General features: G+C 47.9%; 1 protein-coding gene across 3 annotated transcripts in view; it reads left to right on the plus strand.

Annotated features, from left to right (window-relative positions):
• The first annotated feature begins 430 nt into the window (after positions 1–430).
• The window catches only part of TOP1MT (DNA topoisomerase I mitochondrial), a 43,345-nt gene continuing 17,142 nt past the window's right edge, over positions 431–26,633 (plus strand). The window contains exons 1-7 of one of the 3 annotated variants that reach the window (XM_073329969.2): positions 431–486; positions 9,926–9,998; positions 15,429–16,918; positions 21,829–21,944; positions 22,453–22,574; positions 24,353–24,475; positions 25,832–26,019. In XM_073329969.2, the coding sequence (XP_073186070.2) occupies positions 15,750–16,918; positions 21,829–21,944; positions 22,453–22,574; positions 24,353–24,475; positions 25,832–26,019 (1,718 nt within the window). In that variant the 5' untranslated portion in view covers positions 431–486; positions 9,926–9,998; positions 15,429–15,749. Of the gene's footprint in view, positions 487–9,925; positions 9,999–15,428; positions 16,919–18,422; positions 18,662–21,828; positions 21,945–22,452; positions 22,575–24,352; positions 24,476–25,831; positions 26,020–26,633 lie in introns of those variants that run through there. The other 2 variants (XM_073329974.2, XM_073329975.1) reach the window with 2 other exon arrangements.

Raw genomic sequence — 26,633 nt, forward strand, 5'->3', positions numbered from 1 at the left:
ATCGTCTGTCCCTCTGACTCGTTGCATCACCTCTGACATTGGATTGTAAGTTCTTTGGAGCAGGGCCCCATGTATTTGTTCTGGAAAGCATCCAGCACACTTCCAAAGTCTGTATTAGCCAAAATAATCTACATTCCAGGCAGAAACTCTCACACACTGCAGGTGCCTCTGTCCTTTTGAAAATCAGGTCATTTATGTAGGCACCTAAATGTGAACTTTTTAGGTCCCTTTGCTTGAAAATGTTGGCCTGCCTGAGAGTTGAAATGGGTAAACTTGGCTACAGGGTGCGGGGAGTATATTGGGTTCTGTGCCCCAGGCTTTAGCTGAGTGGCATCTCTGGTGCTGGGAACATTGTAGCTAATGGTCTCCTTTTCCAGCTCAAAGAATGTGCATTGCTTGGATCCCAAGGTAATAAAATCTCTTTCAGGTGGAGACTGAGCCCATCCCAACCAAAACTCCAGCTTCAGGGCCAGCGAGCGCTCCCAGGTGAGAAATGAATGGTTCGGCATGTGGAGGGGTGGGAAATAGACCATTGCGCAAGTGGACAGGAGAGGCCGTATGTGCAAACACGCTAAACTCACGGAGCAGCTGTTTGCCACAGATGTGTCTACATGGCTGCTGGGAGTGCACCGCCCAGCCCGGGTAGTCAGACTCACGCTAGCTCAAGGTGAGCTAGCTCGCTAAAAATAGCAGTGTGTCGTTATGGCAGTGGCTCGGGCTAGCCACCTGAGCTCAGATCCTCCTGACTTTCCTTGAAGATTTCTTCCAGTGGTATGCAGGGAAATGCTGGTGTAGATCGAACACTGATTTAACCACCACTCAGAGCAGCGCTGGATAAAACGGTGGTAAAAATGCGACTAGCTACTAGAGCTTGCACCAGTGGTAACAATGATGGGAGATTTTGAGTGGGTGGGGAGGACTCTAGTGTAGACAAAACCTAAGTGTTGATTCCTAGAGGAACGTTGAAAGAAACTTACCCTTTGACAATACTCTGGTTTGTAACCTGGGTTTCACCTACCCAAGCTTCTGATGAGACTTAAGCTTTCCATAATCTCTGCGTATTATTTCCTTTCCTATGTTTTCTGCACTGGGAGATTTTTCATATTCTTTGTGGCCTCAGATTTACCAGGGAAATGTTGGAACTTTGCTGCTCCGCAATTTTTATACAAATTGCAACTGTACTGAATTGATTTTTTTCCTCCCTATGATAAGAAACTCTCACCACTCACTGTGGCATTACTCTGAGTAAAGCAAGGACCTGGCTACTAAATTATCACCTCTCCTTTGCCTAGGAAAGCAGGGCTAAGACATCAATTTTCAATGTAATCTTTACATCCAGCTTGGGACCCGATCCAGCACCCACTTTAGTATCCACTTGATTTCAGTGGGCATTTGATCAAGCCCTTAATCCTTTGCTTCAGAGCAGCGAGGAGTAAATATTGAAGGGGACTGTTGATTGATTACACGTACTTAGTAATTACAGTGATGGGCTTTATAGAAAACACTAAGATAAGACAATACGCATCTGAAGTCCAATAGGTTTGTATTTTCTATACATTGCTACGTATTGAGGTTGCACTGTGATCTGAAAGGAAGGAGTTAATGTGAACTTGGCTAATTTTCACTCCCCTCATTTTAGGGTCAGTGACTTCTCCAATGCCTCTTGCTGGGAATGAGAGAGCTGGTGGAGGGGGAGTTAAACCCCTAAATGTTTGCAGGGGAGTCAAAATGATTTTCTCTACCCCAGCGTGCTCTTATTTTAAGAGGAGGTTGGGTAATGAGTCAACTCTCAGCCGCTCACGTGTTGATTTACACAGACCCCAGCTCCCTTTAGACTTAATCAGATTTTAGGAATTTGACATATTTTACGGAGTATGTCAGTTACTTGCTTAATGAGTTTAGCTGAAATTGTGTAACTCTTGGGAAAAAGTCCAATGCGTTTCCCCTGTCTTGATCTGCAGAATACGCTGAAGCCCATAAGGGAGCAGGGAACTCCGAACCCAGTGGTGGTGCTGAGGGAAAGTCAATTGTGAATAATTTATTTATATTACCCCAGGGCCGATAGGTTCCAACTGAAATTGGGGCTCTGTTGTGCTTGGCACTGCATGTACATTTAAGAAGAGACAGTCCCTGTCCCAAAGAGCTTATAGTCTAAACAGACACGGCAAGGAAGAATTATCCTCTTTTTACATATGGAGAAATGAGAGCAGAGTGACTTCCCTAAGATCACACAGGAAGTCAGTCACAGAGCAAGAGTTTGAACCCAGCTCTCTTGAGAATCGCAATCCATTTCCTTAACCACCAGCCCATTCCTCTTCTGAGTATTAATCCTAGGTTTTACTTACTACAAGTATTTGTCTCTGTTCTGTCTGTGGTGTGGGGAGAGGCCGGAGGGTGGGAGAGGGGAGGGAAATGATGCGCAATGAATTATAGAATACCAGGGTTGGAAGGGACCTCAGGAGGTCATCTAGTCCAACCCCCTGCTCAAAGCAGGACCAATCCCCAACTGAATCATCCCAGCCAGGGCTTTGTCAAGCCTGACCTGAAAAACCTCAAAGGAAGGAGATTCCACCACCTCCCTAGGTAACGCATTCCAGTGTTTCACCACCCTCCTAGTGAAAAAGTTTTTCCTAATATCCAACCTGAACCTCCCTCACTGCAACTTGAGACCATTGTTCCTTGTTCTGTCATCTGCTACCACTGAGAACAGTCTAGATCCATCCCCTTTGAACCCCCCTTTAGGTAGTTGAAAGCAGCTATCAAATCCCCCCTCATTCTTCTCTTCCATAGACTAAACATCCCCAGTTCCCTCAGCCTCTCCTCATAACTCATGTGCTCCAGCCCCCTAATAATTTTTCTTGCCCTTCGCTGGACTCTCTCCAATTTCTCCACATCCTTCTTGTAGTGTGGGGCCCAAAACTGGACACAGTACTCCAGATAAGGCCTCACCAATGCTGAATAGAGGGGAATGATCACGCCCCTTGATCTGCTGGCTATGCTCCTACTTATACAGCCCAAAATGCCGTTAGCCTTCTTGGCAACAAGGGCACACTGCTGTGACTCATATCCAGCTTCTCGTCCACTGTGACCCTTAGATCCTTTTCAGCACTGACCACATCAGACATTATTAGCTGGGAGCTTTAAGGGGACACTTAAAGCCCGTCTCTGGAAGCACAGACGTCACTGAAGGATGTCAGTGTGGCCCACCTTTGTGGCCCACCTGATGATCACTTTAGATAAGCTATTACCAGCTGGACAATGGGGTGGGAGGAGGTATTTTTTCATATTCTCTGTGTATATATAAAGTCTGCTGCAGTTTCCACGGCATACATCTGATGAAGTGAGCTGTAGCTCACGAAAGCTCATGCTCAAATAAATTGGTTAGTCTCTAAGGTGCCACAAGTACTCCTTTTCTTTTTGTCTACACTACGCAGCTTTCAGCGACACACCTGTGTTGCCACAGCTGTGCTGCTAAACGTCATGCCGTCTAGCCGCTGTTTGTCGCCGCTCCTGTTGACAAAAAACTTCCACCCCCAAGGAGCGGCGTTTGAGAGCGCTCCTGCCAACAACGAGCTGTTCACACTGGCACTTGTCGAGGCAAAACTTTTGTCTTGGGGGGGGAAACACCTCTGAAAGACAAAAGTTTTGTCGTTCAATTGCCAGTGTAGACAAAGCCTGGGTGACTCCCAGTGCCTCCGAATAACGTACCCCATGCCGTGAACAGCTGTTAAATAGAAAATTAAGCCCTAAGCCCGTGTTCTGGGCTCTTCAGCTCACACTCCCTGCTGCGTTTCTGGAGGAGAAAGAGAGCAGTTACCAATGTGTTGTCATCCTCCCCGCCTCTAGCTTGTCTATACGAGCTAGACCTTGGAGTTGCCAGGACCAGTTCGACAAGTTCTTTGCTGTTATCCTCTCCAAGCCCAGCACGCAGGCAGAGTGAAATCCCGAACCAAACTGGATAGACCTATTGCCTTGGGTGTCAATGTTAACATGTACCAATTGGAACTTCGCTTGCGGCCTCTAAGCATTAGTCAATATACGGAGATAGCAGACACGTGACCACCTTGCTTCCTTTGCTTGAGAGAATCAAGCGTGTCACTGATGGATTTTGTTATGATCATCTAATTTGACCCTCTTGTATAACACAGGCAATAGAGCCTCACCCGGTGACTCCTGTAGGGGGTGGCGTTCTCCTTCTTTGTTATGGGACAATATTGAACCCAGTAACTCATGACTAACTCAATTATACCTGCTTATGTGATGCCAGTGAGCCCAATAATGCATATGACCAATTAGAGCATATCTTTTAGCAAGACGCCTAAAATCCCTTGTTCCAGGCAGAAAACATCCAGGCCAATGGGGCTTTTGTTAAAGACCGAGCATTTTCTGTTCTCCCGCAGCACACGATTATGCCAGCGTGAGTAATGTCCAGCAACACTGGCTTTGTCCCTTTGAATAGCCAGCTGTAATTGAAACCCCTTGAGTGAAACTGATCTATTTTCAGAGCTGCTTCTGTATTTGTTTTTCCAAAATTTTGGTGGCATCAGGTAACCTGGCAACACTTCACAACCCCCTTGCACCCAACCCCCTTGCATCCAACTTCCTCGCTTTGGAAAGCAGTTTGTTCCGAGACTGGAATTCTGGCCCGGGGTATCTCCGCTTGTGACCCTACTTAATTTGTTTGTGGTTGCTGCAAAGGCTGCTAATATTCAGTGTGGATGTTTGTAAAGCTTTCTCCCTGCCCTCCCTGGTGAGAGTTCAGATTTAACAGATCCTACTAATCTGTATTTGACCTGCATGTGCTCTGGGAATTGATGTCAGAGAGAGAAGTGGCAGTCACTGTATCAAATAAGCAGAGGGGAACCAATCCAAAGGGAAACAGCTCCGCTAAGCACAGTTATAAGCTCTTATCCTGTGTCCTAAGAGAAGCTAAATAATTGCTGAAGGATAATTGCAACTGAAGTTGTGCTTGCATCTCTTTCAATACTGGGGATGAAATTGCATCAAGCCTTAAGCAGCAGGGGACGGTTGTCTGCTCTCTGACATTTCAGTGTGGCACGTGCTGCAAGTTAACCTCATGCAAGAACCTTTGGCTCTTTCCAAAGTGACTAGTATTTAATTACTTGGTGCCCAGCCTGACACCTTAAAGAGGCTGATTTCCAGAGGGCAGGAGCTTGGGACATTCCAAAAACCAGACCTCTTAATGTGCCCCCTGCAAATCAGTTATCACTCTTGAAATCTTCTCCCCTGCATGCAGCAGGCCCTGTTGGCAGCGGGGATTCTGTGAAACTGCAATGATAAGGAATTTGAATGAAGACACTTTATTGTTTCTCTGCCGATTCCTTTTCTCATACGGTGAAGCCCTGCCGATGATTTTCTGGATGGAGAGCGGACTTTAAGAAGACTGCATTGAGATCCACAGTGCTTCTTGGCATACTGGAGTTAGTGAGGCAGGCAGACGTTGCTTGCTTTTGGGTTTGTAACTTAATTACAGACCGGTTGCTTGCCTTTAGGGCAAGGTTAGAACGAGATCAGCCCTGGGGCATGCTGGGTATATATTTGTAGTGAGATCCCATCGAGAGTTGCTGTAGGCAGTCATGTGGGTTAAAGACCCATTGTCCGGATGGTAGCTCCCCAGTGACACCTGCAGGCCAGGAATATGGCATGCTTACTCCTTAAAGCTATATCACATCTTCTTTCCCCCCTGCCCATTTGGGAGTGACTCCCTTTTTTTGCAGGAACGGTAGTTAACTCTAGTGACTAATGTATCTGATCTAATATTAGACTACAGACTAGGGACCGAATGGCTCGGCAGCAGTTCTGCAGAAAAGGACCTAGGGGTTACAGTGGACGAGAAGCTGGATATGAGTCAACAGTGAGCCCTTGTTGCCAAGAAGGCCAATGGCATTTTGGGATGTATAAGTAGGGGCATTGCCAGCAGATCGAGGGATGTGATTGTTCCCCTCTATTCAACATTGGTGAGGCCTCATCTGGAGTACTGTGTCCAGTTTTGGGCCCCACACTGCAAGAAGGATGTGGAAAAATTGGAAAGAGTCCAGCGGAGGGCAACAAAAATGATTAGGGGACTGGAACACATGAGTTATGAGGAGAGGCTGAGGGAACTGGGGATGTTTAGTCTATGGAAGAGAGAGGATTTGATAGCTGCTTTCAACTACCTGAAAAGGGGTTCCAAAGAGGATGGCTCTAGACTGTTCTCAGTGGTAGCAGATGACAGAACGAGGAGTAATGGTCTCAAGCTGCAGTGGGGGAGATTTAGGTTGGATATTAGGAAAAATTTTTTCACTATGAGGGTGGTGAAACACTGGAATGCATTACCTAGGGAGGTGGTGGAATCTCCTTCCTTAGATATTTTTAAGGTCAGGCTTGACAAAGCCCTGGCTGGGATGATTTAGTCGGGGATCGGTCCTGCTTTGAGCAGGGGGTTGGATTAGATGACCTCCTGAGATCCTTTCCAACCCTGATATTCTATGATTAGTCCTAACAAATCTTAAGAGCGGCCAGCTCTATGTTAACCCTGTTCCCTCCACTTCTAACGTGCTTCCAATACCAGTTGCAGCAATGAACCTTCGGAAGCACTCGTTGCTGTAAAGTATCCCCACTCCCGCCCCAGGTGGGTAAATCAAAGCCGAGCAGGGGATTCATCTACACGACTTCCATTGAAATTAACGGGCGTTGCATGGTTCACTCCCCTGGAAAGCCACACTGGTTAGAAGGCCAGATGGCAGTGCGATGGCCCCGTCAAGTTTCGGAGGAGCTGATCTGGTGTCATTCTGTGCACACCAAAAGAATGTTGATCTGTTGCTGCTTGGCCAGCTGCCCAGACCTGTGGGCCTGGATAAGTCTGTTTCCTGTCACAGGCCCTGTGTCCTACACCATCAGGTTCTCTTGTTTTGAGCGGCTGGATCAGAGTTTCGGGGCTGAGCTGGGTCCTGAGTTTACGGCCCTTGGGTCTATCCCATTGCTGGGAGCCTCGCTGTTGATACGCCCCAGCGAGTTGGATCAGCAGACTCCTGCTGCAGCCCCTCGCTGGTTTAATCTGGTCCTTCAGTCTCCAGAGATTCCAATGGGCCCATCTCCCTTCCCATCTGTGATCACTCTGCATCCTTGGGGCAAGTGCAGCGTTAGGCTCTAGGGAAAAGCAGTCTTAGGAAAGCATTTGAGTCTATTTACCTGCCTCTAATGTAATAAGCACGGCTTTAAAAAATCACCAGCCTGCAAGCCAGAATGAAAAATAACTGCTCCCCAGCTCCCACAAACTCACCCCCAGCGGTTTCAGGAATAAGCCAGCAGTGCAAGCTTTATTAGCTGCTGTATTTAATTACAACATATTGTCAATCAACTTGACAGTGATTACACTTAATCTCTCTTGCTTCTGTTACACCTCTTTATCTTTTCTGGCTTCACTCCTTTCTTTTGTGTTATGGATAACGATGCATCTTTCCTGCACTGTCTCGAGCGTCTGTCTCATCTCCTCTTTCTCTCTGTGTCTACACCCTCCATCTCTCATGCCATGGTGATCTAATAGATGAGCACTGGACTGGGACTCAGGAGAACTGGACTCTGTTCCTGGGTCTGCCACTGATTTTCTGAGTGACCTTGGGCAAGTCACTTCCCCTCTCTGTGCCTGTTTTCTCGCCAGCCCTTTGTCTATTTAGACTGTGAGCTCTTAGGGCAGGGACTGCCTCTTACTAGTGTGAATACAGTACCGAGCACTGCAGGGCCCCGGTCTCAGCTGGGTTTCTAGCCAATGCCATAATACAAGTAAATTATATTTCTCTTTTCTAATTGCACACATCAGTCTGTCCCACCCCCACTTCCCTCTGTAGCTGCCGTAAGCAAATCCATTCTCATAAGGTGAGATTCAACAGTGCAGGTATGCAGTTTTTGTCCAGCCCTTTAAAAACAGAGACACAGGTAGTGGGTCTGCACTAGTGCTGAAGCTGCAGTGTGAAGCTGTGAGATTGTGGCATATAGTCTCTTGTTGCGTTGAAAAGGGGTTAGCCCTCCGCTTGTTGCTTTGGCAAGGGATCAGTTTATAACACATCCTGATTGAGATTCAAATTGGCCGCGCCGACTCTTTGTTTCAGAGTCCTTGAGACGGCAGCCGACAGTCCGGACTGCAACAGCCAGGAAGCTTCTCATCCGGGGGAGCAGGAGGGTGAAGAGGGCCAGCCCAGGGAGGGGAGCACTGAAAGGTTTATACGCTGCAGGTTTTGTAGCATTTGGAGGAGCATGTTAATTTTCATTGAGGGCATTGTCTTGCCCTTGCTCTCAATTTGCATCAGGGCTGTCTTGCAACCTCAGCTGGCTACAGAGATAGGAGGATTTTACCTGAGTCTTGGGTTTAAGATTCATACCCTGTCATTTCAACTCCTATTAGAAGTGTGGGGGAGGAATCGGTGTTCTTCAGACATCTCTAATCCAGGTGACCAGTGCTTGGTCCCAGCCACAGCCGCCCCTGCACCCGCAGCTTGATTCCACGTCTCGCTGGTCCACTTTGTCGCAGTGCGATAGCCTCGTTGAAATGGCTGGGAAGGCCCAGGATGGTCCCTGTGTGGACGAAGCCACCTGTATGTCTTTCTCAGTGAGCCTGTAGCATCAGGGTGGAAGAAGAGTGCTGGGCTGCAGTGGGGAAGCTTGTGTTGTTGTTGAGTGGAGAAACCAGAGGGCTGTAGTCTCCAAGCGGACCCTGTCTGCTTTGCACCAGCTTGCAGAACCTCTTACTGAGGTTCTCGCTGCACTTCTCCCCACACCCGTTCCTCTACCCACTCCCTGCTCATGGCCCCACGCAGCCCTGAGACCATTTCACCAACTTCTTCCTAGCCCTGGCCGAGGTGGCCGTGAGGCAGTTCAGGACGATGCTAGATGGGAGATTCTCTGACTGTGGGGCCTCTTTCTAGTCTCTGGTCCCCGGGCAGAGTTCCCTCGGGCAGCGTCCAGTGACTCCTTCTCGGAGCTGTGGGCACTGTCTGGGATTCTCTGCTCAGTGTCACCACCTGAATCCCTTGTTTTCATCCTGTGACCTGTACCCCTGTCCCTTTGGTTCATGTTTTTGTCCTCCGCACTCAGTTGCTGTCTGGGTTCTGTGGCTCCTCCCTCACCTGGCGGGGGCGGAGTCTCCATTGCTTTGATGGGCTCTGCTCACCGATCCCAGTCATCAGATAGGTTGCCCGTCACCCCCTTTGAAGCACCAGAAGCAAGGCTCCATGGAAGGGGAGGGCAGCTGGTACCCAGATCGTGGCCCCGCCTGTGCCCTGCCTCACCCCCACTCGGCCTCTTCCCCGAGGCCATGCCCTCACTCTGCCCCACCCCTGCCCCGCCGCTTCCCCACCCTCCGCTTGTTCCTCTCTGCCCCCTCCCCCCCAGTTGCTCGCCTAAGGCAGGAAAAAGTGATGGGGCCATGGCACCACATTCCGCCCCTGCACCCCCGTTCCGGGAAGGGGGCAGAGAGAAGCAGGGTGGGCCTCGGGGGAAGAGATAGGGTTGCCATTTTGGGTTGGACGTATTCCTGGAGGTTTCATCACCTGACATAATCTTTAACTGAAGATTAACCTTCAATTCCTGGAGACTCCAGGACAAGCCTGGAGGGTTGGCAACCCGAGGAAGAGGCAGAGCTGAGCGAGTGGGGTCTTGGAGGGGGCAGGAAGAGATGGAGCGGTGGCGGGGCCATGGTTCAGGCGCTGATGAGCCTCCCCACTTCTAGGTTGCTGTTGGCGCTCCCCAAACAGAGGACTCCCGCGCTGTCTGGGAGCATGTTCAAAGGCCCAGCTAAATAGGGCCGGTCATCACACAGGCTGGTGTGTTTAAAGGGAATGTGGTGGTTGTCTGAGGAGAGCTAGGCAGGATCTGGCGCTGATCCTTGTAGTGCACATTGATAAGTAATAAAAGGTGCTGTTCGTTCTAGATCAGAGCACGCCCCGAAGAAAGTGAGAACTGGCCCTGAAGGGAAACTCCTGGTGACCGACGACAGAGACCTGGTAAGAAGCATCTTGAAGTACCTGGAGCTGCTGTAGCCTCTGTAAATGATTCAGTGTTTAAACGGTTGTGAGAGGAGATGCCTGGGCACTTCAGTTTCTAAGAGTTATGTGTTCCTGGAAGGTGAACTCGTTATAAGGCAGTTATGGCCTATCCAGCAAGTCTTGATGGATTGGAAAAAATGGGCCGGACTTTCAGCTGGTATAAATCCATGTAGCTCTACCGTTATCGGTGAAGCTGTGCTGATCTACCTTAGCTCCGGAGCGAGCCTTATATTGGTACAGTCCCCTTTGACTCTCACCATAGATTCAAGGACTTGAAGGGACCATCTAGTCTGACCTCCTGCACATCGCAGACCACAGAACCTCACCTGCCCGCTCCTGTCATAGGCCTATAACCTCTGGCTGAGTTACTGACACCCTCAATTCTTGGTTTAAAGACTTTGTTACAGAGAATCTGCCAGTCACTCTATTTCAAACCAGCAAGTGACCCGTGCCCTGTCCCCTTTCTCAGCCTCTCCACTGACTTCCTTCTGTGCATCGCACAACTTCTCGCCCTCATCGCCAAGGCCAAATGTAATCCCATCCCTTTCTGCTTACCTAGCTTAGTTTCTAACCACTTCATCTGCCACTGATGCCACCCTGCCTGCCCCATTCATCCATTTCTCCCACAAGCATCTCTGTCTCATTTTTCATGCCACCCCTGTGCCTGGGACCCCCAGGCCATTCTGCTGTGACACCCACAATGAGCAAGTCAGTTACATGGAATCATGGAAATGTAGGGTTGGAAAGGACTTCCAGAGGTCATCTAGTCTGGCCCCCTGTGCTGAGGCAGAACCAACTATAAATAGACCATCGCTGACGGGTGTTTGTCCAACTTGTTCTTACAAACCTCCAGTGATGGGGATTCCACAGCCGCCCTTGGAAACCTAGTCCAGAGCTTAACTCCCTTTATAGTTCAAAAGTTTTTCCTAATATCTAACCTAAACCGCCCTTGCTGCAGATTAAGCCTGTTAACTTCTTGTTCTATCTGCTGTGGTCATGGAGAACAATTGATCCCCATCCTCCTTTTAACAGCCCTTAACGTATTTGAAGACTGTTATCAGGTGCCCCCTTCATCTTCTTTTCTCAAGCCTAAACATGCCCAGTTTTATTCAGCTTTTCTCATTGGTCAGATTTTTCTAAACCTTTTTATCATTTTTGTTGCTGTCCTGTGGACTCTCTCCAGTTTTTCCATATCATTCTCAAAATGTGGCACCCAGAACTGGGCACAGTACTCCAGCTGGGGCCTCACCAATGCCGAGTATAGTGGGACAATGACCACCCATGTCTTGACATATGACACTCCTGTTAATACCATTGCATCACATTATTAACTCCTATCCAGTTTGTGAGCCACTACAACTCCTAAATCCTGTTCAGGAGTACCACCACCTAGCCAGTTATTCCCTATTTTGTAGTTGTGCGTTTGATTTTTCCTTTTGAAGTGCAGTACTTTGCACTTGTCTTTATTATTTCATCTTGTTGATTTCAGACCGATTCTCCAATTTGTCAAGGTTGTTTTGAATCCTGATCTTATCCTCCAAAGTGCTTGCAACCCCTCCCAGTTTTGTGTCATCAACAAATTTTATAAGCACGCTCTCCATGCCATTATCCAAGTCATTAATAAATATATTGAACAATACCAGACCTAGGACTGACCCCTGCAGGACTCCACCGGACACACTCCCCCAGTTTGACAGTGAACCATTGATAACTATGCTTTGAGTACGGTCTTTCAACCAGTTGTATGCTCACTTTGTAGTAATTTCATCTAGACCACATTTCCATATTTTGATTGAGACTGTCTCGTGAGACTGTGTCAAAGGCCTTACTAAAAATCAAGCTATATCATGTCTACAGATTCTCCCCATCCACTAGACCAGTAACCCTAACTAAAAAGGAAATTAGGTGAGTTTGGCATGATTCGTTCTTGATAAATCCATGTTGGCTATTACTTATCTCCCTACTATCTTCTAGGTGCCTATAAATTGATTGTTTAGTTACTTATTCCAGTGTCTTTCTGGGCATTAAAGTTAGGCTGACTGGTCTATAATACCCCAGATTCTCTTTATGCCCCTTTTGAAAGACGGGTACTAGGTTTGCCCTTCTCCAGACCCCTGTCCTACATAAGTTCTCGAAGATAATTGCTAATGGTTCTGAAATTGTTTCAGCTAGTTCCTTAAGTACCTTAGGGTGCATTTCATCAGGACCGGCTGACTTGAATACATCTATTTAAATATTTTTAACCTGTTCTTTCCCTATTTTGGCTTGCATTCCTTCCCCCTTCTTAATATTAATTGTGTTAAGTATTTGGTCACAATTTGCCTTTTTAGCAAAGACTGATGCAAAATAGGCATTAAACACCTCAGCCTTCTTGATGTCATCCATTATTAGCTCTCCCTCCCTGCTAAGTAGAGGGACCTACACTTCCCTTCATCTTTCTCTTGCTCCTAATGTGTTTAAAGAACCTCTTCTTCTTGCCTTTTACATCCCTTGCTCTGTGAAACTCATTGTGTGCCTCAGCCTATATGCTTGTGCTATTCTTTTGTACTCCTCCTTAGCAATTTGTCCAGGTGTCCACTTTTTGTAGGATTCCTTTTAGATTTTGCAGGTCATTAAAGAGTTCCTGATGAAGCCACATGGGCCTCTTACTATTTTTCCTTTCTTTCTTTCGCAGCAGAATAGTTTGCTGTTGCACCTTTACTATTGTCTATGGGAAACTGCCAGCTTTCCTGAACTACTTTTTCCCTTACATTTTCTACCCAGGCGGTTACTAGTTATTTGAGTTTGTTTAAGTCTGCTTTTTTGAAATCCGTTGTCCTTATAACGCTCCTCTCAGTTCTTCCTTCCCTAAGAAGCATGAAATTTATCATTTCATGAGCACTGTCACCTAAATTGCCTTTAACCTTCAGAATTACAACCCGTTCCTCCCTCTTAGTCGAATCCATTCTAAAATGGTTGCCCCCTGGTTGCTTCTTCCACTTTCCAAAACAAAAAGTTGTCCTCAGTACCTTCCAAGAACTTACGGGACATTTTGTGTTTTGCCATATTATATTCCCACAGATCTCTGTGTCTTTGAAGTCCCCCGTTACTAACAGGTCTTGTGTCTTGGATATTTCTGTTTGTTCTAGAAAGGCCTCAGAATCATAGGACTGGAGGGGACCTCGAGAAGTTGTCTAGTCCAGTCTCCTGCACTCATGGTAGGACTAAGTATTATCTAGACCATCCTTCTTCCTGACTTGGTGGTCTACTATGACATCATGTTTGGTGTTTTCCCCCTTTTTGGCTTCGCCCAGCGATTTTCATCTGCTCTGCCTCTCACCTGTTTATGGACCTCAAAACAAGTATCTATTCTTCATGTGTAATGCAACATCTCCTCCCTTTTTTCCCTGCCTGACAAGCTATATGCCTCTGTGGTCCTTGCAAATAATGACACAACTGATTTGCCACACTGACATTATTTATTCTGAATAATTAGTCACAGGTTCTTTCCCAAAACGGGCTCCACACAAGTTTCCCTTAGAAACTTGTCTCTGTCTCTCTGGGATTGAAGTGACTGGCAGTAGATAGTGTAGATTCCACTGTAACCTTACAAAGAAAAGGAATAATTGTAATACCCATAATCATTAAACAGCTTAAACCTATCCAAATAGACAGCCCATGCACCCATTAGGGCCAGGCTAATAGATGCATTTTGTACTTATGCTCTAAAAGATTAGAAGAATTCAGGGATGAAGAATTAGTGAGTGGAGAACCTAAGAAGGCCACAAATCAGTTGACACCCAGTGCAGAGCCAAAGAGATTCTGAGAAAATGGAAATACGTGGTGGTGTCTTATACCCCACATTATGCAGATGTCAGGGATGTATATCCATATTTGTTTTGGTACCCCAATTACCATAAGGTCAGTGCCTGCCCCCGTTCCATCTGTGACATTCTGGATGTCCATAATTAACCATAATCATTTATATTAACAAACCACGTCAATACTGCCTCAATCTTTCTTAATTCTTATGCGTCAGTGCAGTCTAATTGCCTAGGAACCTAACTGCAACCTCCCCAAACCCTCCCATTTTACAGAATCTTGCAGTGGTCCCTCACAAGAACATAGGAACGTCCCTACTGGGTCAAACCAAAGGTCCATCTAGCCCAGTATCCTGTCTTCTGACAGTGGCCAATGCCAGGTGCCCCAGAGGGAATGAACAGAACAGGGAATCGTCAAGTGATCCATCCCCTTTCTCTCTTCCTTAGCTTCTGGCAAACAGAGTCTAGGGACACCATCCCTGCCCATCCTGGCTAATAGCCATTGATGGACCTATCCTCCATGAATTTATCTAGTTCTTTTTTGAACCATGTTATAGTCTTGGCCTTCTCAACATCCTCTGGCAAAGAGTTTCACAGGTTGACTGTGCGTTGTGTGAAGAAATACTTCCTTTTGTTTGTTTTAAACCTGCTGCCCATTAATGGTTCATTTGGTGACCCCTAGATCTTGTGTTATGAGAAGGAGTAAACAACACTTCCTTATTTACTTTCTCCACATCAGTCATGATTTTACAGAACTCTATCATATCCCCCCTTAGCCAAGATGAAAAGTCTCAATCGTATTAATCTCTCCTCATACTGAAGCCATTCCATACCCCTAATCATTTTTGTTGCCCTTTTCTGAACCTTTTCCAATTCCAATATATCTCTTTTGAGATGGGGTGACCACATCTGTACGCAGTATTCAAGAAGTGGGTGTATCATGGATTTATATCGAGGCAATAGGATATTTTCTCTGTTATGATCTATCCCTTTCTTAATGGTTCCCAACATTCTGTTTGCTTTTTTGACTGCTGCTGCACACTGAATGGATGTTTTCAGAGAATTATCCACAATGACGCCACGATCTCTCTCTGGAGTGGTAACAGCTAATTTAGACCCCATCATTTTATATGTATAGTTGGGATTATGTTTCCCAATGTGCATTACTTTGTATTTATCAACATTGAATTTCATCTGTCATTTTGTTGCCCAGTCACCCAGTTTTGAGAGACCCTTTTATAGCTCTTTGCAGTCTGCCTGGGGCTTAACTATCTTGAGTAGTTTTGTATCACCTTCCTGTTTACCCCTTTTCCCAGATCATTTATAAATATGTTGAATAGGTCTGGTCCCAGTACAGAGCCCTAAGGCTTGGCAGTGCTACCCTGTGTGCTTTTGTCACCTGGCCTCTTTGAACCTGATCTTTATATAAAACTTCCCTGAGCCACCAGTGCATGCGCCTGGTTATCTGTGGTTAGACTGAGAAGCACCTGCCATGTGTGTGGGTACCAGAGCATGCCCGTGAAGATGCACTGACAAAATCTAGGCTTCGGTCTGCTAATTTTACCCCCCCCCTTTTTTTGTTGGTAAGGTTCCAAGACACCATGGAACAGAAACCAATGGGGTTGGTGATGAGAACGCGGCCTTCTCTGGAGAGCTGGATGGTTCAGCTGAGGAAGTGGACATTATAGCCAAAGGCAGAACAAAAGGGGAAGAGGGGGAGAAAAATACTGAGAGGGAGTCAGGTTCATTCATCCCTGAGGGGCAAAGAGGGGAGAAACGAGTCAAAGACAGGAAAAGAAAAAGGGAAGAGGAAACGGAGAGAGGGAGCAGGGACCAGAAGGAAACTGAGCGGAGGAAGAAAGAGATCATAGAGCAGGGGAAACATGAACTAAAGGAAAGTCAAGGGGGTATGAGTAAGAAAGAGAAACCTAAGAAGGAAAGTGCTTATGGGGAGGGAAAGGATGAGGAGAAGAGAGATGGTTCAGAGCCCAGTAAAGCCAAGAGGGAGAAGGGCATCACTGAAGCCATCTATGGAAAGGCCGAAGGGCTAAAAGAGATGGGAAGGCAAGAGGATCACCCTAGGTTGGAAAGAGCAAAGGAGTCCAAGCAGATGAAGAGTGAGGATGATGCAGAGGGATTGGATGGGGGCGCTGGTGATCGAAGGGAAAAGGAAAAGCGAGGGAGTGAGGCAGCAGGGGAGGTGGAGAACAGGGCCAATACAGGGGAGGATGAAATACAGACAGAAAGAGGAAAGAACAGAATGGAAGAGAGAGAAAGGGCAGAGGGAGAAGAGAAGCCTGCACAACGGCCAGCAAGAGCAGCAGAGGATGAGGAGAAAAGGGAAGGTAAAGACATAGAGGGAGAGAAAAAGAATGTCAAAGCAAATAAGGAAGTGAAGGCAGGAAAGAACCAGAAAGAGAAAAGGCAGGAAAAGAGGGAAGAAAAGATAAAGGAAGCAAAAAACAAGAGGGAGAAAAGGGAAGGAGAGAAGAACAAAGAAAGTGAAGAAAAGACCAGAAGGAAAAAAACACAGAAGGATAAAAAGGTGGAAGATGAGAAAGAAATGGAAAAGGCAGAAGATGGGGCAATAGACGAACAAGAGGGAAGGGATGAGAAAAAGACTGAGAAAAGAGATGATGTGGAGGAAGAGAGGAAAAGAGAGGACAAAAGAATGAAGGATGAAAAAGAAATTAAGGAAGAGGAGGAGGAGGAGGAACAAGAGGGAGAAGGATGGGAAAGGAATGAAAGAATGGGAAGTGAACAGGAAATGGAGGAAAATAGCATTAGAGAGGAAAAGGAAGATCAGATGGAGAAAGATGAGATGAGGGAAACAAAGGAGAAACAAGGAAATGAGACGAACCAGGCCAAGAAAAAAAACAAGGAGAGAACAGCGAAGGATAAAAATAAAGGCACAGAAGAGAAGGGAAGAAAGAGCAAAGAGAAATCCAAGGAGGTGGAGAATGAGGGGGGATCAAGGAAAAGGAAAAGCAAAGAGGAAGGAGACAAGAAGAAACACAAGAAATTAAAGAAGGAGGAAGATGAGAAGGAAAAGAAGAAAGAGGAAAACAAGTGGAAGTGGTAAGCTTTCTGTGGGTTACCAGAGTGTGCTGGTGTTTGACCTGGGGGGAGATGTCAGGGATTATAGAGCCAATGGAATTTTATACTGATATTTTAAAATGTCAAAATATCAAATCTTATTAACTTTTTTTGTGGAATTTTTCCCGTTTTCCAACCAGCTACAGAGGAGGTCACATATTTTTGGAAATCTCAAAACTTTTTGGGGTGGGGAGGGACAAAACAGGAAAAATGCATGGAATTTTTTTGCTACATTTTTCCTTTTTTCTAACCAGCTTTAGCAAAATATACCCATGCATGTGCATTATAGAGCAGTGGGTGTAATTTCAATGCATGGGCATCATCTCATGTATTAATGCTGGCGTGTTTGCCTCACTGCTTTAAGAGAAAAGAAAATGGTTAAAAATAAAAGGGCGTGTGCAAGATAGAGAGATCCTTATACTGTACCATATACACAGGTTTCAGAATAGCAGCCGTGTTAGTCTGTATTCACAAAAAGAACAGGAGGACTTGTGGCACCTTAGAGACTAACCAATTTATTTGAGCATGAGCTTAAGTGAGCTGTAGCTCGTGAAAGCTTATGCTCACATAAATTGGTTAGTCTGTAAGGTGCCACAAGTCCTCCTTTTCTTTGTACTTTTCCATTATGTTTAAAAAGCACCTGCTATTATTGGTGTAGCCAGCAGATGTCACTGTATGTTGGAGTTTTGTCACAGGTGGCTAGAATTCAGATAGTAGATCAGTGGTTTTCAACCGGGGGTCCGCAGAGCATGTCTAAGGGGTCCCACGAAAGGTGGTGGTTACCATAGAACAGTGATTTTCAATCTGTGGCTCGGGTCCACAGACACTGTCTAAGATTTCCAAAGGGGTCCGCACCTCCATTTGAAAATGTTTAGGGGTTGGCAAATGAGAAAACCGCTGGGTTAGAAGATAGAGCCATCAGTTGGATGTTGTCAGGGAATTTTTAACAAGTCCCATCTGCATGATGGTCCACGGCTTTCCTTGCAGAGCTGACCAGTACTTCCCTCAGCAATAATTTTGCTGCAGTTCTTAAATTATCTGGAGTCCAACCCTGTTTTAAATGGTATAATTTGCATTCCCCCTTGGTATGGGGAATCTTATTTAGTGATCCTACCTCCTTGAGCGGAGTGTATCTTTTGATTACTCACTGGACAAGTGTGGCTTGGCTGAATGAGGTGGTTGCATAGTAACTAGTTAGCTTGCACCATGTGGTCCCCATGCTGACACACGTCTGTGACTACATTTCCCAGGATGCTGTGCTGCCCTGGCATTGAATGAAGTCCAGCGACCTGCAAATTGTTTGGATAGGAATTGCATTTCTTAACTTTTTTTTATAGCAAGTGCCATTCTCTCAAAAGCAATGCCACGCTGGAGTGACCGGCCTTTGCAGCTCAGCCCAGAGGGAGCTGTGGAGGAAGGTGATGAAACACTTCCACGTGAAAGGTCATGGGATGCAACCCAGCTGAGACTGCTGTTAGCATGTGGCTGGCTGCAGAGTGCCTGGCTCTTGCATGTGGTCGCTCTTACCCATGGAGGTGTCATAGCAGCTTCTACCATGTGACATGACTGCATTTCGGGCATGTTCCAGCGTGGTGGGGGGCTGGTTAGCCAAGCCCTGGGTCATTTTCACCCCAGTCCTGGCCGGGGCTGGCTCAGCAGCCTCCAGTCTTTGATACGCTTGCAGGTCAGTGCCGCTCGCAAGGGAGTGGTGAGTGGCAAAGCCAGGTAAGGTGGGTGAGGTGAGATCTTTCATTGGACCAAGTTTCTGTTGGGGAGAGAGGCCAGTTTTCGAGCTACCCCGAGCTCTGCTCCAGGTCTGGGCACTGTCCTCAGCGTCACTGCTAAATACAAAGTGTGGGACAGATTGTTTAGCATAAATATGTATTTCCAGGGACCATTCAAGGTGAAATGGCCTGTTCACACCCCTCCAGTCATAGGGGGGCAGGAGGTGGCGAGAAACAGCTGGGGTTATAGATTGTTGTAATAAATTGAGTGTCTCTGTTCGGTCCATGATTTTTAGTGTTTAGCAAAGTTATGAATGCAGGTTTCCTTGGAGGATGAGGGACTGACGGGTCAGATATGGACTGATCGCTTTGGGAAAAATGTTCCCCCACAGGTGATGTGGTATTCTATCATTTGCCTGTGGGCGTTCATTCGAAAGCGTAGCAATTGTCTGGTTTCACCCACATAGTTGCTATTTGGGTCCGTGCCAATTTGGGGGGCCCTGCAGGAGCGCTGAAACCTGGGTAGAAGTGGGGGACCGCCGGCACCGGAACGGTGACCCTGCCCCCTGCTTCTCTTCCCCCTGGGGCCCTGCCCCCCTGGCCAAACCAGGCAGAGATAAGAGCCGCTCAGGGTGCCCGGGCCAATGTGGGGAGCCCTGGACCCTCCCCCTGCCCTGTGAGGGGACTCCAGGGGCCCGAGAGCAGCCCCCAGCCTGTGTCCCTGCCTCGCGGGGCGTGCCGCCCAGGGCAGGTGGAGGGTCTGGGGCTCCCCCACAGCAGCCCGGGCTCCTTGGGCGGCTCTTAGCATGGCCCGGCTCCAGCTTCTGGCCTGGCCAGGGGTGAGGCCTCATGGGGAAGAGGAGGAGCAGGGGGCAGGGCCCCTTGGCAAGGGGGGGCTAAGGCCCACCTTAGCCCCCGCCACTGGGAAGAGTCTGGTGCCACTAGCAGGGGCTGCGCTTCACGGCAGGGGAGCTCATCATGTGAATGTGGTCCTCCTGCCCCCCAAAGTATGCCCATGTTAAAAAGTGGGCAAGCGTGGCCCTCCCACTTTTAAAAGCGGGGGAAGGGCATGGCCCCTTGGCTCCCTGGTTCTGGTGCCCCTGGGCTCCCAGGGTGTGGGGGGCCCTAATGTTCTTTGTGCCCAGGGCCCCACTAAATCTTTATCAGCCTCTGTACGTGGGGCATTTAGTGCACGTGTGTGATAGGCGTGTGTAGGACCCCTGGATCCTGAAAGGTGCTTGTGGAAAGTGTTGATCATTGTAGCAGCGGAGGTATGTCTGCAGGTTTTGCATCTGTGGTTCTGGCAGGGCCTGGTGCCGCTTTGAGTTGGTGGGTCCTGGTCTGTGGGGAGCTTGCTTCTGATGATGAGGTTGAACGGGGTTGAAGGCCAGAAGAGGGGGTTCAGGACAGATTTCATTCAGGAGGGGGTCCCCATTGCGTGTGGGTTGCATTACAACAATACTGCGTGCAAAGGCAGGTCAGGCATTGGTGATACTGTCAGTCTGGGGTAAATTAAACATCTGTGCAGTGTCTGTCTGTATCATGTGAATTGTCGCAGAGCACAGCTATCGAAGGCTCAGTCAGAGAGCTGCTTTGGGCCAGCTTCTCAGCTGGTGTAACTCAGTGTAGTCCCATAGTTCCTGGATTCTTTAGCCAGATTTTTGCCTTGATTGTCTTTCTGCAGACAGCAAACCTGCTGGTCTGATGTGTTCTTCCTGTTCCATATTACACCCCCCAAGGGAGGGGAAAAGCTAAACTACTTTCTACTCCCACCCAAAAAGGCGTGGAAGTTCTCAGCAGGCTTCGGGGGCCTCCTTAGTCATTTTGCATATTGTGCCAGGGTTTGGCAGGGCAGCGCGGCACACGCTTCGGATTTGCCAGTTTGCCTTGCGCGTGGCAGTGTTTTGGCATGACGGGATGATGTGAGAGCTTGGTGTGTCTAGGTCAAAGTCCAAGGGCACAAAATGTATCTGTTATCTAGATCGTCCTCACCCCCAAATTCCCCTCAATTAATTTTTCTCCGTCACAGATGTTTGTTGAAGGATCCTCATTCCACAGCTAGGGTTGCAGCGATCTTAGAATCCTAGCTGATCAGCTGGGGTGGGGGGGCAAACTTTGTTAGCGTGAGGATCACACATGTGAGCAATAGTGATCAGGGTGTCCTTGCCTTGGCTCCTGCTCTTGAGCATAGGTGTGTCATCTGTTTCAGTCCCACAAAAATGAAGCCGGCTGGGGGTGGGAGGGGAGCATAGCAGACGGCATAACCTCCCTCCCTTCACAGCCACTGTGCAAGCCTGAGTCTATGTCCCAGCTTATCAGCTGGGATTTTCAGTCCCCTTCCCAAGCCCTTGCTTGGAGGCTAATGCATTAGGGCGTAAATAAAAGGTGAGTGGACAAATATCCTCCTGCAAGTGCTGCTGTTAGAGGAAACTGCATCACGAAAGGAGCCGTAAGGGTTATGCCGTGGCATTTAGGGACTCTGCATAAAACCAACACTGCGGCTCTGGTTTTTAGTTATGTTAAATGTGGGGGTCTAGAAGTGATTATAACACAGCTGGGTTGTCTGACACTCTCCACCGTATTGTGGTCAAGCCCCACACTGCTTATCCGCCCTTGTCTCCTACCATGCACCTGCTTCACTCTGCTCACCCTCCATTCGACTGCTTCTCCCATCTCCATGCCTTCTATCTAGATGCTTGTGTCACAGCATGTCACCATTACTAACGGATTTTAGACTCACCACACTCCTGTGAGGGAGGGCAGTATTATCCCCATTGTACAGATGGGGAAACTGAGGCATGGGGTGGCTTAAGTGACTTGCCCAAGGTCATATAGGGAGTCAGTGGCTGAACTGGGAATTGGACTCAAGTCTCCTGAGTACCAGTGCAGCACCCTGTCCGCTAGAGCTAGACCATCCTCCCTAGCCTGGTTCCTTCCACACCATCCCCCTACCCATGGGGTACCCTCCTCAGCTGATCCACAAGCCCTCTGCTCCAAATCTTTTCCTAAGACCCATTTCTCCCACGATGCCTACAGGAAGCTCACCGACTGGGTCCCCACTGTGTCCTGGGCTGGTGGTATCCCAAACGGAGCAGTAGGGAATTGAGGATCTGAGTAATGTAAGTGCTGAGACGCTCCCCAACCTTTCCCGATGTTTTTCTCTATAAGGTGGGAAGAGGAGAAGACAGACGATGGGGTGAAATGGAAACAGCTGGAGCACAAAGGCCCCTACTTCGCCCCTCTCTACGAGCCACTCCCTGACGATGTCAAGTTCTATTATGACGGTGCGTCCTGTTTTATCACTGATGCTGCAAAACGTAGCAATATTCATGACACGGCACAGCTCGTAAAATGGGCTGAACAAAGAATACGGTTCATCTGAAGCAGACTGTCGCTCGCTCTGAGATGAGAGCCCCCGTTAACCAGTCAGTTCAGGTCCACGGGCCTGGCAAGAGGCTAATTTTGCAGCCTCTCTGATTGCAGAACGTGGTGTTAAACATTGACTGTTTTTTAAAAGCCAATGCATTTAGAGTAATCCCGGGCATTCAGAAATCATGAGATTGTTCTCCCCCCCCCCCCCCAAGTTGGTTTGCAAATTGTAGAAGAAAAAAATTTTTTTAAAAGAAAATAATAAATGGTGAGGTTAGGGGAGGGGTAATTGCCTTACAGTATGCGAGCCTTTAGGGTTAATTCGCTTCACGCTTTCAAGTGTTTCTCTGCAGCCAGCTTGGATGGAGGGGGGATTCGAGCAGGCAGGTGGCCAATGATGAAGCACACTGTGTTCCTGTACAGGCAAACCCATGAAGCTGAATGTGGCCACGGAGGAAATTGCCACCTTCTATGCAAAAATGCTAGATCACGAATATACAACCAAGGAGATTTTCCAGAACAATTTCTTCCACGACTGGAGAAAGGTACCTGCTTTGTGGGCCCGTAGTCACTGCTCCTTGGCCATAAGAACGCACGTGTGGGGGGCGGAAGGCTACGTCTCTAGGGGGTGGAGCTGAGCTTGCGGTGCATGGCCTGTGCTGGGAACGGTAAGGGGTGTGTTTATGGGTGGAGCAGGAGAGGGGATGTACCGTGAGGAGGCTTAGCATTTTCACGTCATTGCTTTTGTGGGTTTGAGTCAAGAGGTGTTTGTAGCATCCCGGCCCGGACTGCTTCACGTTAGTTTTTGGGTATTAATTGCCTAGGTTTTTTAAAAAAATGTTTAATAGGAGGTGGGGTTAGATGAGAAGGGGGAGGGTAGGGGTGTGTGTGTGTGAGTGAGAGAGAGACAGAGAGAGAGCCGTGGTGGGGGTATGAGCTGGGTTAAGCCTTGTCATGGGTTGAGTTAAACCTCATTGGAACTGGTGTGTGAATGTGTCCTTCACTTAACTGACAGTTAAGGGACCATGCCTAAAACAAGCTTAACAGTCTGCCCAGAAGCTCGCACCATGTGGGCATGGGGTACACTGGGTTTTGTTCTGCCTAGTTGCGTGTCTGTGAGTGTGGGAAAACGTTGAGCTGGGGGCAAACGAGGACCAGATTGATTGAGGCAAAGAAAGAAAGCTTAGCAAGAGCCTATAACCTCAGTGTAACCCTGGGAGAAGCGCAGAGAGAGAGTTTGGGGGTCTGGTGCTGGCTAAAGGGGTGTAGGGCTGTAAGCAGAAAAACTAGCCCCTGATTTTGGTTCCTCCTGCGTTTGGAGAAGCAGGACTTTGAGCATTCCTTGTCAATAAACCAGATGGCATCAAATAAAATACCAGATTCCATCCACAGTTTCTGCTCTCAACTGGAACACCACCAGGTCTCTGAACTCTGACTAGCCGCTCAGGGGCAACCGTATTTTATCATTCAGCAGCTACACGTAAGCGATTCTATGTTGCAGGAGAAAATCTCACAGAACAGTGACTCCTCTCAGAGCAGGTTTTATGTGCACCTGGCCACTGGCGATAATGTATCCATGCCCAGCAACCCCATGTAGATCGGGCTTGTCTGCGCCTGGCTTGGAATTTCTTCCCTGTCTGCTCTGAGCTGTGGTTTAGTGCTGCTGTTCCACCCCAGAGGTGGTTGCATTGCACGGCTGTATGAAGTGATCCCCATACACAGACTTTGAAGTATTCAGTTTTGATCGGTAAGTGTGGATTTCACCAAACACGCGCAATCCAAAGCAAAAAGGTTCCCACCAGTAATTGAAATTTACAGATAGGCGAAGTAAGAAAAATGGTGTTTGAGAACTTAGTAGAGTTTGGTTTAAGGATATTCACTGGGTAAGTTTTGACATGGAGTGTTGACAGGTTTTGTTTGAACGGTTATAAAGCTTCAACTTTTTGAATCTCAGCAGCAGCTGTCATTAAATAAACATTGTTTGACTCGCCCCCCCCCCCCCCCAACCGTGAAAGTTTAAATCAAGAAAAAATTGGACAGAATGATTGCAAATAAACATGGATATTATCCACTGAAATTATAAACAAATAAACATTGAATTCTGTCAACCCTGTCTGTACACAGGCCCAGGCTTTCAAAAGCGGCCACTCGTTTAGAAAATAAACGTTTCTGACGCAGCGAAGCCTAGCCTAGCACAGCTGCCAGCCTGCTGCTCGGCAGACCCTCCGGACAGCAAGCTTATTTTCCCCCCATGTGGCTTATCCCCCGTCGAAAATGAGATTTTGCCTGCCTGTTCTCCAAGTCTCTTCTGGCTTTTGCTTAGGAAATGACCTCGGAGGAGCAGAAGAAGATAAAGCACCTGGAGAAGTGCGACTTCAAAGAGATGCACAAGTACTTTGTGGACAAAAATGAGGCCCGGAAAGCTTTGTCCAAAGAGGAGAAGCAGGTTAGGAGGCTGTTTCTAATGACTCCTGTGGATGGTTGGTAGATATTTAGTCTGGGTGTGGGGGGCTTAATTTCCCTTATGTCAGCTGGTGTGTTTCACTGTATGCAATTGGAAAATTAATACTTCTGATTCAAAATCCTAAATCTTTTCTCTGTGTCTGGGTAGTCGTCGATAACCTCTTCCTGTTACCCTCCTCCATCCCTGCCCATTTCTCTCACTCATTTGCTGCATCTTGTCTTAAAATAGGGCAGGGAAAAACTTATTTTTCAAACCTTTCTGGGTAGAGACATGGAAGCAAAGTCAGACTCCAGTAGGTTTCAATTCTCATCCCTCAAACGCCCATAACATTTGCCTTTTTGGATTTGTGTCTATGGAGTTACCGGCCAATTCTCCAGAAGAAAGAATTTGTTTCTGATGCAACTGCTCAGACTTAGGCTCCTGTCTTGTTGACTTCACTGTGACTCCACACAAGCCTCAAGTTCTGCGAATGTGGATCATCTGGCAGGGTCGTGACTGTTCGAATTCTGTGAGGACACATTAAGCCATTAGTCACATCCTTATCACTGAGCGTACTTAGGCTACCTGTGGGTGTGGGTAATGTAGTGGCTTTAGAGGATGTAATCCTGTCTCTCTCCTAACGGCTCTCCCCAGCAATGATAAAATCCACGCTAATTACGGGCAATCCGTGAAATTGCTCGTTTAGCTCCAGTGCACTGGGGCTTGTGCTTTTCCTGTCCAGGCTTGATCCGTGATCACAGGTGCTGACTTCTATTTCTCCCGGTGGGTGCTCCACCCGTGCTCTGCCTGGAGACCCCGTCCCTACCCCTTCCCCGAGGCTCCACCCATGCCCCGCCTCTTCCCACCCCCATTACGCCCCTGAGTCTGCTCGCTGCTCTCCGCCCTTCCCAGAGTGCCTCCTGCCGGTCACCAAACAGCTGATTGTTGGCCCTGCCGAACAGCTGTGGCTGGTGGGTGCGATGCACCCTCTATTTTTTGGTCTGTGGTTGCTTCACCCCCGGAGCGCCCATGGAGTCGGCGCCTACCTTCTGTATCTATACAGCCAGGGATCATTTAACAATGTACCGATTAATACTGGTTCTGCCTCTTCCAGTCCCCCTGCTTCCGAAAAGACTTATTGACTTATTTCCAGCCATTGGGTGTCCACTCACTGCCAGTGCTGGTGATTGCTGGCAGTCGGTTTGAAACGCCGTGGGAAGGGGCTTAGGTTTCTGATTCTTAAAGCTCTTGAATTTGTGAACCAGCTTTCTCCTGGAAGACCCGTGGGCAGTGGTAGGCGCAGCACCCGGGGTAGCGCTTTGGACTGGTGTTTTCTCCATTGATTGTTTTTTAAATCAGAAACTGAAGGAGGAGGCAGATAAGATCCAGGAGGAGTATGGGTACTGCATCCTCGACGGGCACCGGGAGAAAATAGGCAACTTCAAAACCGAGCCCCCCGGGCTGTTCCGTGGGCGCGGGGACCACCCTAAAATGGGCATGCTGAAGAAGAGGATCATGCCGGAGGACGTCATCATAAACTGCAGCAAGTGAGTGAGTTCCCATTAGCTAGAACGTAGCTCTTCTGGCCAGCTCCTCAGCTGGCGTCAATGGACTTTGCTCCATTAAAGGCCAACATTTTCTCCCCGGCGTTATCCCTGGCTTTATTCAAGTCACTCTGCAGCCCACCTGCTTCCAGCAGGGCTAAGTCACTGCTTTGCTCTACTGTTACTCGTGAGATTTAAATTCACATGGGACATCTTGAGCCACCTTCTGAGGAGTTTTCCCCTTTCTACACGACGGGTACATTTCACAGTCAGATCCTTTGTAGATACAGATGGAGTGGCCCAGGAGTAGCCAGTCAACTCCAATTTCACATCTGACCAGGGATTTCTTATTAAAGCTTTGCAAAGGAGAAACACGTGTTCCGATGCCCTCATTGCTGCTTTGGGAGGTCTGAAGAAAGCCCAAGAGATTCTCTCCCTACCCTGCCCCTCCTGCCCCGAATCCTGCTTGTTTCTACCTCAGAAATATCAGGGACGCAGTTGTCAACGTTTTGCTTGTTGGAGGACTGCATGGAGGGCTGTGAGCTGCAGCTTGGAAACTTTCTGAGCCCTTCGTTAAAGAGGGCAGGGTTAGCAAAGAGCGTTTCTTCCTTGGATTT

Source organism: Lepidochelys kempii, chromosome 2 (assembly GCF_965140285.1).
Source record: "Lepidochelys kempii isolate rLepKem1 chromosome 2, rLepKem1.hap1, whole genome shotgun sequence".
Classification (NCBI taxonomy): Eukaryota; Metazoa; Chordata; order Testudines; family Cheloniidae; genus Lepidochelys; species Lepidochelys kempii.